Raw genomic sequence first — 21,203 nt, 5'->3', positions numbered from 1 at the left:
CATATCATATACTTTATATCAGTAGCATATGTATCAAATTCGTGATTTATCATAAACTATCTAACGATAATATTAATCATACAAGCATGCATAATCATATATACTTGAGCACTAGTCAGGGATACACTATTAATATATAAAAGATAAGATATGAATGCTCACGTATCAATATTGAGATTCAATATTGCAGGAAGGTACGTAGACGCAACGGAGATGATAAACACTAGATTGACCTCATGAGCTATACCCCCGAATAATACTCCTAACCTCCATAGCTATAACCCATAATTTCCTTAACTCTATCCCGTTCGAAACCCATTTGAAATAATTCGCTCATGACTTCGTCGTAGTATTTTATGTATAATACTAATAATAATAATAATAACAATAATAATAATAATAACAATAATAATAAGATTAATAATAATATTAATCTTAATTATATTAATAATAATAATAATAATAATAATAATAATTTAATAAATATTACGGAGTATGATATAGATCAGAGAGATAGAGTGTGAAAAACTGCGCGAGAATTCGATCAATTTATAGACCTGGCTTTACCAACCCTGCCATGCGATCGCATAGAAATTAGTATGTGTGGCCATGCGATCACATGGCCTTGTAATACAGCTCACCATCCACAAATTCTTCTATCGACATAATATATATATATTATTTAATATGTAATATATTTAATCTTTAGAATTAATAAAATATTATATTATATTCTCGTGCATAGTTGATTTATAATTTTTACACCGATGTGTAGTACATTGACCCTCGACTCAAGTACCGGTTTTGGTTTTTTGAACGCATTTTCGTACGCTTAGAAAACTTGTACTTTACGTTTCGCGGCGTGTACCTTTATCAATAATTAGACTTATTTCACCAATGAGTATACTAATTAAAATGTAACTTATACTTTTGAGTGTTATGGTCATTTGCTTCCTAAAATCATCATCCTAATATATATATAATAATATTATTTTAAATTTAAACGTTTTATGACTAAGTTATTATTATATTTTTATCACATTATAATATATACATATATATATATATATATATATATATATATATATATATATATATATATATATATATATATATATATATATATATATATATATATATATTCATGTCTAGTTACAAATATTTGTTCGTGAATCGTCGGTCAAAATCATATAAATTTTAAATTTAAATTTGGTCGAAAATTTTCGGGTCGTCACACTTTCAAAGGAAAGCCTTTTATAAACTAAGGCATGCCTAGAATGTCTTTCAAACGTTCGACAAACTAATTTTGCCGTAAATAATTGTGCTGATGAATTCTGCCCGACTCTAGACAAGATTTCATCAATCATATCCCCTGGTAGGTCTTCTAAAATTTTTGGTTGTCTATCATTAACGTCCATTATTATTTTTATACTGTAAAATAAACAAGGATTAGATTTGTCAAAGATAATTAACAAACAATACAAGCAATTTTTACATATAACATAAAAATACAAACACACTACAATACATATATTACACAGCATGATTACAACTCTTTATTCCGATTCACTCGTTTCTTCTTCTTCGGACTTAGTTCGTTTGGCTCATTTCCTAGGGATACATGGTGATCCTCTAATACGAGCCGTCATTTTCACAAATGGTTTAGAAAAACCTGGTGGCTTAGAGGTTCCCGGGCTATTGTTAAAATTTAAGAAGTACTGGTGTTTACGATAATATAAAGTTCATCGGGGTTGTAATCAGGTTTCTCTATTTTGATACCTTTTCCCTTATTGTTTTCTTTTGCTTTTTCAAATTGGGTCAAGATAATTTCTATAAATCATCGGAATCCTCGTCGGGATCCGATTCATCAGAAAATTGGTAATTTTCCCAATATTTTGTTTCCTCGGCGGAAACACCATTGACCATTATTAACTTTGGTCCGTTGGTTGAGGATTTTCTTTTATTTATTCGTTTAACTGTAGGTATTAATATTTCTTCCTCCGAAACCTCTTCTTCTTCTGGTTCCTCCTATTCCGGTTCCTCTTCTTCTGGTTCCTCCTCTTCCGGTTCCTCCTCTTCCGGTTCCTCCTCGGGATTTTGTGAATCTTCCCAAAATATATTCGACTCTTCATTATTATTAGGTGAGTCGATGGGATTTGTACTAGAAGTAGACATCTATCACACAATATCAATCACGTTAAGAGATTAATATATCACATAATATTTACATGTTAATAATATATAGTTTCCAACAAAAAGTGTTAAGCAATCGTTTTTGAAGAAAACACGGTCGAAGTCCAGACTCACTAATGCATCCTAACAACTCGGTAAGACACACTAATGCAAAATTCTGGTTCTCTAAGACCAACGCTCGGATACCAACTGAAATGTCCCGTTCATATTGATTATAAACGTTCCATATTAATTGATTTCGTTGCGAGGTTTTGACCTCTATATGAGACGTTTTTCAAAGACTGCATTTGATTTTTAAAAAAAAACCATAACCTTTATTTTATCGATAAAGGTTTAAAAATGATAATAAAAAATATAGCGTTTTCACACGATCATTACATAATAGTTTACAATAATATTACACAATAATATATGTCTTCGAATGCAGTTTTCAAACAATATTATACAAGCATGGACTCCAAATCTTGTCCTTAATTTAGTATGCAACAGCGGAAGCTTTTAACAATTACCTGAGAATAAACATGCTTAAAACGTCAACAAAAATGTTGGTGAGTTATAGGTTTAACCTATATATTTATCAATCGTAATAATAGACCTCAAGATTTCATATTTTCATTTTTCATAAACATCATCCCATACATAGAGATAAAAATCATTCATATGGTGAACACCTGGTAACCGACATTAACAAGATGCATATAAGAATATCCCCATCATTCCGGGACATCCATCGGACATGATATAAAAACTCGAAGTACTAAAGCATCCGCTACAACAGAAGGAGTCTGTTGGGCCCAATAGATCTATCTTTAGGATTCGCGTCAATTAGTAGACTGGTTTACTAATTCTTAGGTTACCAAGCAAAAGGGGCATATTCGGCTTCGATCATTCAATCATAGAAAGTAGTTTCACGTACTTGTGTCTATTTTGTAAAACATTTATAAAATTGCATGTATTCTCATCCCAAAAATATTAGATTTTTAAAATTGGGACTATAACTCACTTTCACAGATTTTTACTTCGTCGGGAAGTAAGACTTGACCACTGGTGGATTCACGAACCTATAACAAATATGTACATATGTATCAAAGTATGATCAAAATATAATTACAACATTTTTTTATTACGTTTTAATGATTTGAGTTTGTTAAGTCAGCAGTCCTCGTTAGTAACCCACAACTAGTTGTCCACAGTTAGATGTACAGAAATAAAGCAATATATATTATCTCGAATCAATCCACGACCTCGTGTATACAAGTCTCAGGCTAGATCACAACTCAAAGTATATATAATATTTTGGAATCAACCTCAACCCTGTATAGCTAACTCCAACATTACTGCATATAGAGTGTCTATGGTTGTTCCGAAATATATATATAGATGGGTCGATATGATATGTCAAAACATTGTATTCGTGTCTATGGTATCCCAAGATTACATAATATATGTTAGAATACATGTATAATACAATATAAGCTAGTTAAGTTAGGATTTGTATAGATTTGTTACAAATTTCACGTAGCTACAACAAGCAAAATTATCCAATCTTGTTTTACCCATAATTTCTTCGTTTTAAATCCATTTTGAGTGATTCAAGTTGCTATGGTTTCATATTGAACTTAAGTTTATGAATCTAAACAGAAAAAGTATAAGTTTATAGTTGGAAATACAGATTACAAGTCGTTTTTGTAAAGGTAGTCATTTCAGTCGAAAGAACGACGTCTAGATGACCATTTTGAAAAACATACTTCCACTTTGAGTTTAATCATGATTTTTGGATATAGTTTCATGTTCATAATAAAAATCATATTCCCATAATAAAAACTTTTAAAACAAAGTTTATCATAGTTTTTAATTATCAAACCCAAAACAGCCCGCGGTGTTACTACAACGGCGTATGTCCTGTTTTACGGTGTTTTTCGTGTTTTCAGGTTTTAAATCATTAAGTTAGCATATCATATAGATATAGAACATGTATTTACTTGATTTTAAAAGTCAAGTTAGAAAGATTAACTTTATTTGTGAACAAGTTTAGAATTAACTAAACTATGTTCTAGTGATTACAAGTTTAAATCTTCGAATTTGATAGTTTTATATGTATGAATCGAATGATGTTATGAACATCATTACTACCTCAAGTTTAGTAGATAATCCTAATGGAAGTGACAAGAAATGATCTAGCTTCGAAGGATCTTGGATGGCTTGAAAGTTCTTGAAGTAGAATCATGACACGAAAACAAGTTCAAGTAAGATTTTTATTCGAATTAAGATAGTTTAAAATTGAATCAAAGTTTGAATATGAGTATTACCTTGAATTAGAAAGATAACCTACTATAATTAACAAAGGTTTCTCGATCTTAGATGATTACTTCGAATGGATTAGAAAGCTTGGTAGTAGACTTGCAAACTTGAAAGTATTCTTGATTTTATGAAACTAGAACTTATAGAATTTATGAAGAACACTTAGAACTTGAAGATAGAACTTGAGAGAGATTAATTAGATGAAGAAAATTGAAGAAATAAAGTGTTTGTATGTGTTTTTGGTCGTTGGTATATGGATTAGATATAAAGGATGTGTAAGTTTGTTTTCTTATAAATAATTCATGAATGATTTATAATACTTTTGTAATTTTGTGAGATATTTCATGCTAGTTGCCAAATGATGGTTCCCACATGTGTTGGTGACTCACAAGGGCTGCTAAGAGCTGAATTATTTTGTGTATATACCAATAGTATATACGTTTAGGATTTGAGTATTGTACGTGTACGAATACGGTTGCATACGAGTAGAATTGTTGATGAAAATGAATGAGAATGCAATTGTAAGCATTTTTTATTAAATAGAAGTACTTTGATATGTGTCTTGAAGTCTTTCAAAAGTGTACTAATACATCTTAATATACTACATGTATATATACATTTTAACCGAGTCGTTAAGTCATCGTTAGTCGTTACATGTAAGTGTTGTTTTGAAACCTTTAAGTTAACGATCTCATTTAATGTTGTTAACCCATTGTTTATTATATCTAATGAGATGTTAAATTATTATATTATCATGATATTAAGATGTATGAATATATCTTAATATGATATATATACATTAAAGTGTCGTTACAACGATAATCGTTACATATATGTCTCGTTTTGAAATCCTTAAGTTTAGTAATCTTGTTTTACATATGTAGTTCATTGTTAACATACTTAATGATATAAATAATTATCATTTTATCATGTTAAATATAGTGTAACAATATCTTAATATGATACATATGTACTTAGTAAGATGTTGTCATAACGATAATCGTTATATATATCGTTTCGAGTTTCTTAATTCAATAGTCTCATTTTATGTATATAACTCATTGTTGATATACCTAGTGAGATACTTTCTTATCATAATATCATGTTAACTATATATATATATATATATATATATATATATAACATCATATAATTTTTACAAGTTTTAACGTTCGTAAATCGCCGGTCAACTTGGGTGGTCAATTGTCTACATGAAACTCATTTCAAATAATCAAGTCTTAACAAGTTTGATTGCTTAACATGTTGAAAACATTTAATCATGTAAATATGCCAACTTCATTATATATATATATATATATATATATATATATATATATATATATATATATATATATATATATATATATATATATATATATATATATATATATATATAAACATGGAAAAGTTCAGGTCACTACACATGTTTTTAATTAATGTTATGATTGTGTTTGCGATATATATTATGTTCGTACATCAAGTTTTTGTTTTGTGTAAATGTGCCGTTTTAACGGCTGGAAATACAGCAGATTTAAATCTTCTTGAATAATGCAGCAGCTTATTGGGACGACATGTGGTCCCCAAAGGTCGTCTCCAATGTTTTGGCAAGAAATATTAATTATAATAAATATATAATTATTAATATTTTATTGTTTTCTTTATGGACGACATGTCGTCCCCAATGGTCGTTCCAAACATTTATATAATAAAATAATACTTAAAAATTTTAAAAATAAAATAATAGTTTAGGGACGACATGTCATCCCTAAGTTTCTTCCCAACTGACAACAAGAAAGTCAAAGTGGGCCCCAATGTCGTCCTAAAAAAATCAACCGTCGTTCCAAAAAGACTCTAGCGACGAAGCAATAGGGACGACTCTTTAGGAACGACATGTCGTCGCTAATACGTACTAGGGACGACATGTCGTCCCTAATGGACAGATTTTTTCGTCCCTAATGGACGATTTTCCTGTAGTGTAAGGACTTAATACGTGTTTTGACTTTTGAGTATGATTTTGATAGGTAACAAAAAATAAGTTTTGTTTGTATAAGTTCAAAAGTGGAGCTTGAAAAAATTATAAACTCTTAGAAAATAAAATATACTATCTTTATTAAAAACGTAGAGGTTGTAAACTTTAAATTTACAAGAAAACCCTTCATAATATTATTTATATATATATAAATTGTGGTAAATGGTGTCAACCTATGATTGGTTGACACCATTTGTTAATAGTAACTTTTTTTCTTCTCATGATTTGCCCAACACCCCCCAAACTACTAACCCAATACCATCCGGATCCCCTGACCCGCTCCACCAACCCGACCCGAATACCCACTACTGTAGTTGTGTAGCTACAGTACTTTTTTTTCCCCAAAACTAACCCGTAGCGAAAGCGCGGGTCAAAAAACTAGTTTTACTTATTATTAGTAGTAATTTTACTTAAAAAAGTTGATTGATAATCGCGATTCAGCTCCGTTTACTATTCCATCGATATGGTGTAATCATGTGCCGATAAAGATAAGGGAGTTTATATTTTCAAAATTGATTTTAATAGATCCACTATAATTTGATGTTAACTTCCTAAACCGTCTTTAAATAAATTTTAACATAAAAATTTGTGTAAACTATCACTTAAGGGTAATTTAATAAAGTCATATAAATCTATCAAAAATCAATTTGAAAATATCATTACCCACAAAGTTAAACATTTTCATTTTTAAGACTTTTAAGGCTCCTGACAAGCGAAAATCTTCTCCATCGTGATATTGATATTGAGACCCCTTTTTGTTGTTTATGTGATTGAAACATTGAAGATGAAACACACTTATTCTTACATTGTGATACCTCTCGTCAAATTTGGTATAAGATTGCTCAATGGGTTAACTTAACCATTCTTTCTTGGTCTAATTTGGATGGCATGTGGTCTTGGATTGATGAGGTTCCTATATAAGGAAATTGGCGACATATCATGAAGGTCATTATGTTATCGATGTTGTGACACTAATGGAGACTTCGTAATAGTACAATCTTCAATGACCGTTCCTTTGAAAAAAGCCATGTTTTCGATAATATAGTAGCGGCATGTTTTGATTGGTTGTATGCTAGATATCAGAAGAAGATATGTAACTGGACGTTGTGGATACAGTCTTCTTTGTATTCTTTGTAATTTCTTTTTTTTTTCTTTGTTTTGTATTTTTTCTAGCTTTTCGCTAGTTTTTAGTAAAATTTTCGTCGTTCGAAAAAAAGTACTTTACACCTATAAGTTTTAATTCCAACTAATTTTACTAGACACTTAAAAAAAATAAGTTTCAGTTCTAACTTCAGAAATAAACTCCAACTAACACCCCCAATTTTTTTAGTATTATTAAATGAATTTATTTTAATAATTTATATTGCAAATTTATACTCCTAATAGCTTAGTTAATATTAAATATTGCTGATAAATTTATTGATTTTTTATTTGTTCTAGTTTAAGAAGAAGAAAAATTAATATTAAAAAAAAAAGAATATAAAAACTGATTAACACTTTGCTCACATATCCTTTATTTATTATTTATTTATATGCAAATAATCTAATTATCTACTACCTAAGCTTTTGTGTATCAATCCTTCAGCTTTTTCTACATAGGTCCAAAAAGTTGAAACCTACTAATCATTTCTTTTATGTGACATTATGGTTACTCCGTATTTGTTTACATCGTCATAGAAAAAGCGATTTATATTCAAGTGAATTGTTTATTGATGGGACAGGGATTTGATCTAAATTCAATGCTCGTTTTTAACTTTAACTTTCTTTGATCTAAAATTCAATGCTCGTTTTTAACTTTAACTTTGTGTAAAACAGTTGGTTTTGGGTTGGATTAAGACATCCCTCGTAACTTTTTTACGTTTTCAAAAGCATATTACAATTATGTCTAATCATTTCTTGTTAGACCACGAATAATGGTTGCGTTGACGTAGAATGGATAAGAGGTACCTTTTGAATTATGAAGTTGATATGACACTAATGGGGAAATGGGAGTAGAATGGATAAGAGGTACCTTTTGAATTATGAAGTTGATATGACACTAATGGGGAAATGGGAGAGTTGTAATGGAGAAGATTGTGAGTGATGTATTAAAATGTGACTGGTATTTGATAAGAATATAATAAAAAGTGAGAGAGAGAATAACCCCTAACCAATCAGCACTTGACACCTCTCCTTCTCTCTCTCTCTCTCTCTCTACATTGACAAATGCCTTCCATGATTTTGTCTACAAACGCCCCATTACATGCGTTTGTGGATCGTTTGTTTTGACATGTAGTCGTGAAAATGAGGACAAACAGTGCATTATTGATGGTCTTAACGATTGTTTTAACACCATAGTTAGATACTAAAAATGGGTCGGAATCAAAAACTTTTGTTATTTCATTGTTAAATAGCTTGAGCTCTACTTGTTCAAGCTTAAACATATTAAGCATGAGATCGGCTTATTCACGTTATACAGTCTCGAGCTCACTTCGAATTATCTCGTTTATTCTTTTTTTTTTTTTAACAGCAGTATCAGCATCACCCAGAGAGACTAAACCACTTTCGAAATTATATGCAACTTACACACGCGTTAGGAGAAAACCCAAAATCACAACAACCTCGACAGTACAATTGAACGTTAGAAAAAAACCCCCTCAGAAAAGCTAACTCTTGACGGTACCAACTAGATCTCAGCCCTTGGAATCGAACATGCGCCTACTCGTTAAGGACAAACAGGCCACTCCCTCGTATACCATTCGGGCAATGCTTCGGTCGAATTATCTCGTTTATATAATATTATTTAATACATGGATACTATACATTTATAATCCATCCGTCTCAGATTAATTGTCCTCTGACAAAAAAATACGTAGTTTAAGAATTGTCATAATTATATTGTACTTTTGTCACCTTTACGGTTGTCGATACATATTTTGTGTACATGTAGCCTGGCGAATAGTTCATTAATGTTTATTATATATGTTCACCTATATTGATGGAAACGCGTGAAACTCATTATTTACATGAGCTTATGCGGATGGAGCGTTCATTCGTTCGAATGAGAGCCTCATTAATGCAAATGAAGGTCATGTCGGTTAGAATGTCTATCTGTACGGATGATTGAGCTCATTCGTACGACCAGAAGCCCATCCAATATATCATTCCATTAACTTTGATTAATTGTTTATTCCGTCTTAGATTATTTTCAATGTATATTACGGTCCATGTATTGGAACAACAAATTGGTATCATACGATCCGTGTAACTGGTACGTTAGGAAATTCGTCTTGATATTGTTACTATAGGTGACCTAGACATATAAAGCTAAATGCGGTCAAAATTTGGTAAAGATCAGACAGCTCAATTTGAAGATGATTTTTTGAAGTCAACTGTTGTTTTGGAAAAACTTTTAAGGTTTGAATTGCACAACTGTAAAAGAAAATTCATTACGAGTTCGTTGGATTAGCTGTCTTGAACTTGGTACTAGTTTATATCATCAGTATCATACGATCAGTGTAACTGGTACATTAACCAATTTGATGACGATTAGAGGGCAGGTATATAATTTGTAGTAAATGTGTTTCCAAGAGTGGAATATGTGGAACATGTTATGATCAATGTTGAATTCATATTTCATTTAAGTCATTTAATACTCATTCTAGTGTGATTTGATAAAGTTTAAACCACCCATATGATCCTACTGATACCCGACATTGTTTTGGTTTAAAACATGTGTCTTTTTCTTTGCTGTTCAACTATTATTGTTTATTACAGTAGTAGAAAGCTTTGTTTGGTTTAGAATGGTATGTTACTACCTGCTTCTAAATTTTCATTTTATATTTCTCATTTCTGATCTTAACTCTGAAATGCATTACAATGACAAGTTGTTAAGTTTAGTTTATTTTTATAGCATTTAAAGTTTGCATATAACAAGTGAAGAAAAGCAAACATTAACGAAACGGATATGGTGACTTGCAGCCACAATACCCACTAATACAAACGAAACTCCTGGTAACACAATCACAATCACCAACAGCAACTCATATTACGGAATACTTCAGAAAAGAGTTAAGTAGACATAACAAAACTGTGTAGCACAAAAAATTAAACAAGTCTTCTAAACATCAAAAAGATAGCATATGCCTATTTCTCTGATGAGTTTGGTCCCCTTTTCTTTCCAAAACCAACAACTGCAAAAAAAAAAAAAAAAAATCAAAATTCAGAAACTTCAGTATATTTACTTCCACAAAAGAAACCGAAATTGGCTGAATGTACAGTAGTAAAATACACATTCTATTGTTATGTTAGCTCAACTTAGCAAAACATCTAATAAAAGCACAAAACAAACATCTAAGTAACATAGCAGCTACTGTACAGCATCTTTCATCTTTTAACAAATACACCATCTTTTGCACCTAACAAATTGACGATGAAAATAGCCTTTGCCAGTATAGTTATATTTTGCATTTGAGCAAACCAAGCTATTGAAACTAAAGCAGACTGAGAATCATGACAGTTGCTCTTCAAATGCAAGTCATAACACATGAATATCTTAGCTAATCATGTTCATATATTAATTAATACTCCGTACCAGGGGCGGATGTATATAGGCTTGAGTGGTAGCACGGGCTACCACTCAAATACGCGATGCAGTGGAAATTTTTTAGAGTTTTTAACTAGTAATGCCACTGGATAGTGTAATTTTTTGTGTGACACCACTGGATAGTGTAAATTTTTTTAACTATTAACTAGTGACACCAGTTACTACGAAACCTAGATCCGCCACTGCTCCGTACTAATTAGTTTAATAACCATGAGAATACATTCATCCTCCTGAAAGTATACATTTTGTTTACATAGTAGCTACTGTGTACCCTAATACCTATATCAGACAGTATGTTGGCATATTAATAGCTTATAATCTTTAAACAAACTTTAAAATCAATATATTAATATTAATTAAATATTAAATTAAAACATTAATGCGTTACACTTATTTTATAGAGGGCAACTGGTTATAAAACTTTACAATAAGCAATGCAGTTACTGTATATGAAATATATCAATTCAATCTCAGTGTGTTACATAACTTTACAATAAACAAAAAGCCACAATTTGAATCATAACTTAAACATACATAAAAAGGGTGCCAAACACAGTCAATAATTCTAGTTAACCTCAAGCGTAAACCAATAAATGAAAGTAACCATATCAATGATCAACAGATATACAAATTGAGGAATTAAAAAAAAAAAACAGTAATAGCAACTTACCGGCGGTAACAAAACGACGGTTGTATTGAATGCGTTTGTGAGCACGGCCACGTGGCTGCTTCTTCTTGTCTTGCTTCGCAACCTTTGGGGTTTGACCTCTCACTTTACCGGCACGAGCCAACGATCCGTGAACCTTTCCTGTTATCATACAAAGTCCAATTAATAATCACTCACAAAATAATTGAAATTAACAGCAATTAAACATAGAAATGGTGATTTAAATGAAGAGATCGGGAAGTTTACCCATGATTAATTTGTGTGAATCTGTAGCTGGCTCTGTTCTTCGCTTCGGCTGCTATAGAATCTGATGCTTCTGATTTTAGAATTAGGGTTCCGTGCTAAAACATAAGATATATTGGGGTTTTTGGGTTTGTTTTAATAATGGGCCATATAGTGGGCCTCTTGGACTCATACTACGACGGACCACTTAAAAAGTTAAAGCCCGTAGATGTTTTGAATTAAAGGGAGCTCAACAAAGGGGCTACTCATGAATTCTTTTCATTTGTATTTGTAATTTGTAATTTGTAATTTGTAATTTGTAATTTATAATTTGTGATTGTTATTAGTAACTGTAAGTTGTATTGTATATTAGCATACTTATTAACCTATCTATAGTTAATCCAAAACATGGACTATATGTTTGTTTATGATTATATAGTCAAGGGAAATATGTCTAATGATTAGTAAGGTGAAATATATACTTACTCATAAATATAAATAAAAGTATGAAAGTATGAATACTACGCAGGTTTGCCTGAGTAACTACCGAGTTGTCAAATGAAGCACACAACTCGGGTTCAATTCATGGTTATGCCAAATTATTTAAAAAGGGAGTGTAACTAGAGGGTGCGCATAATGCGCAATTCACCTGATACCAGGTCTCGCGCTTGGGGAGCTTGATTACCCGAGGTTTTACCTTCTATGGGGGAGCCAATGTGCTCGTTCATAGGAGGGTTTCCTTGCTTACCCAAAAAAATTACTAACTATGCGAAGATGAGATGATTTCTTAAAGCACCTGGTTAGTGATACAATCGATTAATAATGTAGGTGTGACGTGCACATAGATCTAATTAATGTATTTTACTCGTTGGTTATCTTTAAAAAACTATAAATTCTAAAAATATATATATGAGGTCTATGGTGAAATTTTTGATGTAAAATTCAATTTGAATGATACCGTGTACAAAGAAAAAATTCAAACTAGTAGAGTTACGGAACACCACTCCTCTAGTACAAGAATCGCTATTGTAAGTGCAATAAACGATCATGGAATATAAATAACTACGATAATCACATTCACATAAGGGTATGATTATGGAATATATATATATAACTACCATAATCACTTAGGGGTGTATGCTTTGTAAACGCTTACATCATATAAATATGATCGTAGTTTTAACAAAACTTAAAAAAACTATCATGCATTAATTGTCAAAATCTCGATACATGGTACACTTACTTTCTTAGTTATTGAAGCTCAGAAACCACAACAACAATGCATTAGGTGTCTGATAAAGATAATCAAATCATAGTACACATAAGTAAATTGGGTTTCTTTATTAACAAGAGGAATTAAGGATCCAAGGCACAAGAGACAAAAGGTGTTGATCGAGATCTCAAGGAAGAAATTAAATAATATACACCGCGATTTTGTTTGATTTAATTTGACATTATAAAAACAACAAACATGACCTGACTGGATTAAAGATCTATAATAGTTAAAATAATAATTTAATCACAGTCATAAAAAGACAAACCGAAATTAGGGGCTCATTGATGTGATTCAGATACTTGCAGAGTTGCAACCCCATTTGTTGATTTGGGACAAAAGGAAAAACAGCATAATTCAATCTCACAAAAGTGGGATATGAGTAGTTAAGAATCAAATTTTCATGGGTTTTAAACACGCATGATGTTCAATTTAAGCTCTAAGTGACAGTTAAGTCGTCAATAAATTTATGTTTGGTGTTTAACTTGATTAATAAAGCCAATGGGACAAAAGGAAGGAACAGTATACAGAATACAAATCATATTATCTTCACACTCGAAACTTTGCACAGAAGAAATAAGTAATGGCGAAAACAACATTTAATCGTATCAAACATCAAACATTTATTGATCAAGTGTTTAAGAACAATTTTTCTCAATCACAAAGTATACATACATTCTAAAAAAATGAACAAATCGCTTATCTACACAGTATCATCTTCAACACTCAATGTCAAAACTCAAAAGGAACAGTATGTAGACCAAAACTGAAATAATAAATCAAATTAATTTTTTTTTCCTAAAATAAAAAGTCAAACTCTACCATAATTTGTTTCAAGCATGAGAGAAGAATTGGCATGCTCAACCCAAATTTAGTTCACTAATTCATATTCATTGGTTATCATTGCATTCAATAATTCATTGGTTATCATTGCATTGATTGTATATTGTATATTTAAGAGAAGGAAAAAAAAAAAGATTTTTTTTCTATTCATGAAATTTTACGAGAGAAAATCTTGTTCGTCTTGCAAAAACTCTTTTCGTAACTTGCAAGTAAAGAGCTTGCAAGCGTCCATACTTAAATCAATTGCAGCCGAAAGCGCAATAAAAAGTGCAGCATCAGCCATACATGTTACGTGTTGTACTCCCACTTGCACCATTGGCTTACTCGTCTTCCCTTCACCTTCAATACTCGAACTCATTACAAAACCTTTTATGTTCGATAATGGACTTGCTCTTGAATATTTTAAACTTTCGTCGATACAAAATTTTCCACCTTTTCTAATGTTCATTGTGCCTTCTGAAATCAGAACGCCACTAGTCATACCAGAATCAGTAACAAGTTCAAATTTATAGCCTAGCCCGTCAACTGGGCCCCGTTCACGCCAGGCTTCAAGACGACCCCATGGCTTCCAGTTACTAATCGAGGTGCCATGGGGTCGTAGGATAAGCCAAGCTCCAGGGTTTGATCGTGAAACGCGATCAGACCCTTGAGAAGGGACAAAAGGAGTGATCATTGAGGCTGCAGCGATCGAGGAACCCGAAAGATCATGGACCACGATCATCCACCCTTTTCGTTCTCGGCCTGGTTTTTCTTTTCCGCTAGAAAACGTCGTTGACCATCCTCGGTTGAGATTGTTCATTGTAAAATCTGATGGTAGAGAACTGTAAAGGTTACAAACAAACAAAAAACATTAGCATTACTATTTTACTAACGGCAGCCTTTAAGGCTGCTGTTATTGTGCTTTAAAGTGTTGTATAGAGCGGTTACAAAATGACTTGAAAACAACATTTTCTAAATTGTACAAATAATTTATGCACGCTAACTACCAACAAAATCCTTAAAAAATTAAGGTTAAAGTAAATGCGTAGTACTTTGATAAACGATGCAAGTTGTGGTTAAGTTAAAACCAATTGAATGGTTAGTCAAAGTCAAACGTAGAATCATAAAAGTCAAACAAGAACAATTAAGAGCATTCAGCTGACACCAAAATCCTCAGCACATGGAAAAGAATCAAGCTAATTTACCCTTTTTTATTTTCTTCACAAATTGTGATCAAATGGATGTAATCACAAGTGTTTAGCTAACCACTTTATTTGCTGATTAATCATTTAAGTTGTTAATATTGACCACATACTAAAAACTGAAAGTGTAAATACTATTTTGGTTTTTAAACAAGAATAACATGGAACAAAATGAACATTACACGACTCATGCAACACCAAGTATATTTAACTTTACGTCCTGTGTCTTTTTTTAATTAAAAAAAAAGGCGCAGAATCTGGAAAAAAAAAAACAAAGAAAAACTTAGGAGCAATCAAAGAAATCATTATGATCATTGGGTGGCCTTGATTAGTTACATTTTAATAATTGCAAGTTACATTATATAATAAATTATGTATTACGGAGTATTATTATTATGTAAACAGCATTATAAAGAAGATGCATACTTGCATAGAGATTGAAGAGAGTAAAGATGACAATATCTTAAAAAGAAAGCAATGTACGTAGTAGGATTCAATCACCATGGCCCATTGCACTAATTAGATTCAAAGTAGAATTCTTTCTTCATTAAATAAACCCCAACTAGTTATTATACTTTTTTTAAGAAATACTCAATACTTAATACAGTACTTAATGTTTACTAAAATATCATCAAATATAAAAACTGTAATTATTTGATTTTATTAAAAGCTTGAACACGTAATTATTGTACTCAAATTCATTATTTTGCTTACTTTGTTGCATATAACACTTTTTTATTAGGTGGCAATAATTAAGAATTTTAATGTCACTTAAAATATTATAGTTATCGCATTTTGTATTCGTTTAAAAAAATAAGGAAAACTTCATATAACTGGAATATATTTTGTTAAAAAAACTTTAATTTTGTTTGGGTTGGTTTTGGTTAGTTTTGGTTTGTAGTTTGTTTCTAGCTTTGTTGGTTCGCTTTATTTTAGTTATAAAATTTTCGTTTTTAGAAGAAAATTAAAAATTAAAGAGTTGGAAAAACATGGACCACCGGTTGATCAATGATCACCACAACTATAAAACCGGGACAGCTAAGATACAACTCAAACTAAAATGTACAACACAAGATACTATTGAGTACAACTAATCAATGCATTGAGGAAAAGTACACTAACCGCGATCTTGAGTTACGGTCGGCGCTAAATTTGCAACTAAAAACCGGTTGCCTTATATTCCCTTGAATTTGAAACACAACCGGGCTACACTCCGGTTCACCACCAAAGTGAAACAAAAACCGGGGATCCGGTTCACTTCGAACTTTCAAATACAAACAAGCCGCTGGTTTTTCAGCTTCACTCCGGAGTTTCATCCACCCGTTCTGAAACACGACCGGTTTACTAACCGACCCATCTATGTTAATCATAACCCCGACCCGACCCAGCATTTTGTTACCACTAAGCCCGCAAGTCCGGCCCAACCGGCCGGAGTAAACTGATACGGTTAAGAGGACCGGTTTGCCTTGGAGACGGCGGAGGGCAGCTGGGTCGAGATGGAAGTTGATTGCAGTGGAAGTGGAGTCCGGTGATGACGTGTCGGAAGCGGTGGCGGTTGAGAGTGGGATTAAGGCGGTTTGTGACGGGAAGCTTTTGATACGGAGTTTGCAGTAGCATGGGGTGGCGGAAGAGTGTATTCCGGCGGCGGAGGTGATGGGTTTAGTGGTGAGTGGGAGTTTAAGTGATAAAGATTCGATTATTAAACGAACAAATGGACATGGATCCATTACCGGAAAATGTTTGGAGCTCCGGCTATAATGTATGAATGAATGAATGAATTGTTCTACGAGTTTAATGATGAGGGAAAATACAAGTGTTTATAGCTTTGAAAACATCTATATTTACCAACGACCAATTGGTTGAATGGTACCCGGCTCCCATGAACCCCGGGCCCGCAGTTGTGTACCCCTTGCCAAATATGGGGTGCAGGTTCGAATCCGGCCTGCGCCAACCGTTGGGTATTGGGGGGAGGAGTTTTACACGGTATACTTAGCCCTTACGGGGTGGGCGGTATAGGTGCTACCTGTTGGGTATTGGGGGGAGGAGTTTTACACGGTATACTTAGCCCTTACGGGGTGGGCGGTATAGGTGCTACGGCACACGGTGTCAGGGTTTCACCGCCAAATTAAACCTTTTGCCAAACCTCTATATTTCATGAATAAGTGTCGGGTATGTGACAGCTAATTTTCGTGGGACCGACTTCTGTTTCTTTATGAAAATGGATTATTTTATTTTGTTATTATTTTTTATTTTTATTTTTTATTTTTTGCATTTTTGATACATTGGATTTGGATAAATGGTTGAATGAACTTTGAATCTGTAATGCTAGTTTTTGATTAGTAGAAAATGTTCTGTTTTTCGTTTACATGACAATATGACATCATGTTGAAAGTGATGAAATAGTTTGGTGTCTAATTTCAGTAAAATTCAGTGGAGAGTCAGTAATGGTTTAGTCTAATTCAGTTGAGAGTGGGTAGTGGTTTGGTGTAAATTAAGCGTCGGCTATTTAACTTTTTAAAAGTATATTGTTTACATTGGTATTTTATTAAGTATATAGCGTATAACAAAATGATAGAGAAGAAAATATAGAAGTTAACCACCTATATTTTGTGAATGTTTGTAATCCTATCATTCATGATTTTTTCAACAACCCTGAGATTCATGATTCATGTTAAAAATATGCACCAACATGCTTCATTTTCCCTTTCTTGAATGAAACAATAAAACATCTCAAAATTTAGAACCACCACGCTCCATAACAAAGTGCGTTCTCAATTGTGGTCGTGGTCGATGGTCGTTAAACCCTAAATATGAAAACAAAGATTGCTTGATTGTCTTACACAAATATCCAATAACCAATCAATGACAACGATCACCTTCAAGTACTTGTTTTCTCCTTGTTGAAAGTTTGTTTTATTTTTCTTATTTCACACTTTCTAAAAATACAACTTAAGGTGAATAAATGGTACGATCTGCAGATCATTTAATCTTTGATGAAGAATTAAAATAGCACAAACTTGAAAGAACAATTGGCGTGGGTTTATTCTAATGAAGCAATTATTACGATTTGTTGGAGTTATTGATTGATCTTCATTTAATTATACAAAGTTTTAGAATATAATAACTGTTTTGGAGATTAACTTTGATCTTGTGTTAGTTATTATAATCACATATTAAATGGTCCTTGACCGATCAAGAATCTACCATTTTTAAGATTGAGTCGATTTAAAAACATGGGTTTATGATACCATTTGCCATTAGAAATGTTATTTTAACATCATAGGTTTTGAACAATTGAAATGGCTAATTGGTGTTTTTTAAATGATTTTTCTAACACATATAAAACAATTATAGAATTAAGTAATCGTAACTAAATAATTACAGTAATAAGTAATAACTATGTACAGTTACTTTAAGTATGACAATTATTAGACTAAAACTAACGCAGCATCACTTTTCCTCTGTCATCCCACTTGGCAACGTATTTGACGCCCTTGACGCCCCTAACGCGGCGTCAAAATTTGACGCCCGGGGCGTCAGTCGGATATTTGACAGAAGTGTTAAATTTGTTTCAGCCAATCAGATTTCGCCACATATTTTTATATATTATTAATTAATATATTTTATACCCAACTACCAATAATATTTTACCACATCACCCATTCATAAATTTAACCCTCAAATTTGACACTCTCCTTTATTTAACTTCATCTTTTGACCTTGCCACATCACCAAAAAGTACATCACTTGCCTTTGATGTTACCGACATGGTTAGAAACAGTTTTATAGTCATTTAGAAAATTCACTTTTCAAATGGATAGCATTTTAACTATATTAGTTTGCAAAAGTTTAAAAGAGAATGAACTGCTACAACTCAAATGCTTCCAAAAATGTTTCCCTCCAATTAAACTAAACCAGATTACTTTTGTTTGTGTCAACACGTCATCATGATTTCTGTTGTACTAGTTCCGACTAGAGATACAAGTGCAAGGTAGAATGTACTCCCTCCGTCTCATCTTAAGTATCCACTGTTAACTTTTCAAAGTCTTTCTTTGTCAACTTTGACCGTAAATATTTTCATTTATGCTATATAATAATTGATGAAACTTATATGAATAAATTGAGTTTTAAATGTGTTTTCATTCCATATAATTTTTATCAAGTATTATATAACACAAATAAAAGTATTTACGGTTAAAGTTGACAAAGAAAGACTTTGAAAACTCAACAGTGGACACTTAAGATGGGACGGAGGGAGTATTACGCAAGGGGTAGTTTGTCGATTGACGTTTACTCTCTGGACGAATCCCTGCAGACCCGGATCATGGTCTAAAACCATGAGGTGACTTAAGTCAATCTCGGAAGTGTTGGACCTGAAAGGATATTGATTCTTTGCACTCCGGTCTAGTACCGTAAATAACCCAGTAAGAGATGAAGATCTCAAATGAGAATCGATTCATATAGGGCTTACATATGTATTGTCTGTGTCATGAGTGAAAAAGTAAGTCTTGAAGTCATGGAATCTTGTGATGTGATGTTATGCTTCTTAAAGAATGAAGGTGTAATGCTTGAAATCCAGAAACTTGGTGTCCTGCGACCTAATGCTGCCCAGCGCCCAACACTCAATATTTGATGCCGCCCAGCGCCCAGCACTTGGTGCCGCCTAGCGCCCAGCACTTGGTGCCACCCAACACCCAGCACTTGCTGTTGGCTGTAACATCCCGCATTTTTCTGTTAAATTTATTTTAACACCGTCTTTTTTTTAGATAATATCTTTCGTTATCCAAATTCGTATCCCCCGTTAATAAGTGTTTCCAATATTTTCGTTATTTAATTATAACATCTCTCGTTTACTCTAGCGTTTTTTTTTTTAAATAATTCGTTTGGTTAATTCACGCACCCGCTTTAAACTCGAGGGACCAAAGTTGTCTAGTGGGCAAACTAGTTGACTAGGTCAACTAGTCAACCCACCATCTCCACCATTCATTATCCACCTCTTTCTTTTTCTTTTTTTCTTAATACTCCCACCATTTCTCTCAAACTCATCATACATAGAATCATCATCTAAATCATTTCAAGGAAGCAAACATCAAAACAAATCGTACTTTTAAAATCCTCTCTTCATCATCTACAACTTGATACTAATTTCATCTCATTTGGGTAACTTTCTAAAAACTCTAGATTTCATGTTCTTAGTGTTTTTGACTTGAAATGGTATTAATTAGTGTCTATGGCTCATTGTGATGTCGTGTATATAATTTGTATGCTCGATCTTGTTATTTGGTGTAACTAGCATGAACACTTGAAATGGTTAGTTTAATCTTTGATTTTGATTGATTAAATGTTGTTAGATGTTAAACTTATTGTGTTAAATGTGTTACTAGCATCATTAGCTTTAATTTGATATATTGGTTGGCTTTGTAAGACCTCATTAACATGATTATTGATTTCATGATTCTTGGTTAGGGTTTGATAGATTTTAAAACGAACTTTTGATGCACCAAATGCTTTGTAATGTTGTTGGTAAGTGTTTAGTTGCATTGTATGCGTAATTTCCTTCAAAACGGCATATCGTGTGTGTAAATTGGATTCCCGAATCATCTTATGCGTTTTACGAACTTGAAACTTTGATTATGAACTTTTAACGATCATTCGACGAGGTTTTTATTATTGTAAATGATTAACTTGATTGATTATATGTGTTTAGTTGTATTCCTTGTCAAAATACCTTTCCAACGATATAAGATACGTGTATTAAGTGCTTTCGGTTCATAAATTGCGTTTGATTGAAGTTTGGCTCGACACTTAGAAAATTCTCAGCATTCAGCAACCCAGGTGTTTTAGACGCCATCCCATCCCTTGGACACCGTCCCACCCTTCACTGCTGGATGCCGTCCAGCCATTCTGGA

At 32.5% G+C, this 21,203-nt stretch overlaps 2 protein-coding genes across 2 annotated transcripts; both read right to left on the bottom strand.

The window, feature by feature from the left end:
* Positions 1–10,439: 10,439 nt before the first annotated feature.
* On the bottom strand, positions 10,440–12,108 carry LOC139855715 (small ribosomal subunit protein eS30z/eS30y/eS30x-like). The gene is made up of 3 exons (XM_071844970.1): positions 12,022–12,108; positions 11,779–11,916; positions 10,440–10,695 (listed from the first exon to the last, which is right to left on the bottom strand). The coding sequence occupies exons 1-3, from the start codon at positions 12,023–12,025 to the stop codon at positions 10,649–10,651; spliced, it is 189 nt and encodes a 62-aa protein (XP_071701071.1). The 5' UTR covers positions 12,026–12,108; the 3' UTR covers positions 10,440–10,648.
* A 1,984-nt stretch (positions 12,109–14,092) lies between these two features.
* Positions 14,093–17,038, bottom strand: LOC139856060 (uncharacterized). Its single transcript, XM_071845292.1, has 2 exons — positions 16,417–17,038; positions 14,093–14,934 (listed from the first exon to the last, which is right to left on the bottom strand). Exons 1-2 carry the CDS (start codon positions 17,019–17,021, stop codon positions 14,271–14,273), a joined length of 1,269 nt encoding a protein of 422 aa, XP_071701393.1. The 5' UTR covers positions 17,022–17,038; the 3' UTR covers positions 14,093–14,270.
* Between the last annotated feature and the right edge of the window lie 4,165 nt (positions 17,039–21,203).

This window comes from Rutidosis leptorrhynchoides, chromosome 6, assembly GCF_046630445.1.
Source record: "Rutidosis leptorrhynchoides isolate AG116_Rl617_1_P2 chromosome 6, CSIRO_AGI_Rlap_v1, whole genome shotgun sequence".
In the NCBI taxonomy this organism is placed as follows: Eukaryota; Viridiplantae; Streptophyta; class Magnoliopsida; order Asterales; family Asteraceae; genus Rutidosis; species Rutidosis leptorrhynchoides.
This window is presented reverse-complemented; position numbering and strand designations above follow the sequence as displayed.

Excerpts from the sequence above, each read along its gene's own strand:
- LOC139856060 (XM_071845292.1), bottom strand. The coding sequence starts at position 17,021 with ATGGATCCATGTCCATTTGTTCGTTTAATAATCGAATCTTTATCACTT. Across the intron at positions 14,935-16,416 it reads GACCGTAACTCAAGATCGCG|TTCTCTACCATCAGATTTTA; the intron begins GTTAGTGTACTT and ends TAACCTTTACAG.
- LOC139855715 (XM_071844970.1), bottom strand. Across the intron at positions 10,696-11,778 it reads CCGTCGTTTTGTTACCGCCG|TTGTTGGTTTTGGAAAGAAA; the intron begins GTAAGTTGCTAT and ends TTTTTTTTGCAG.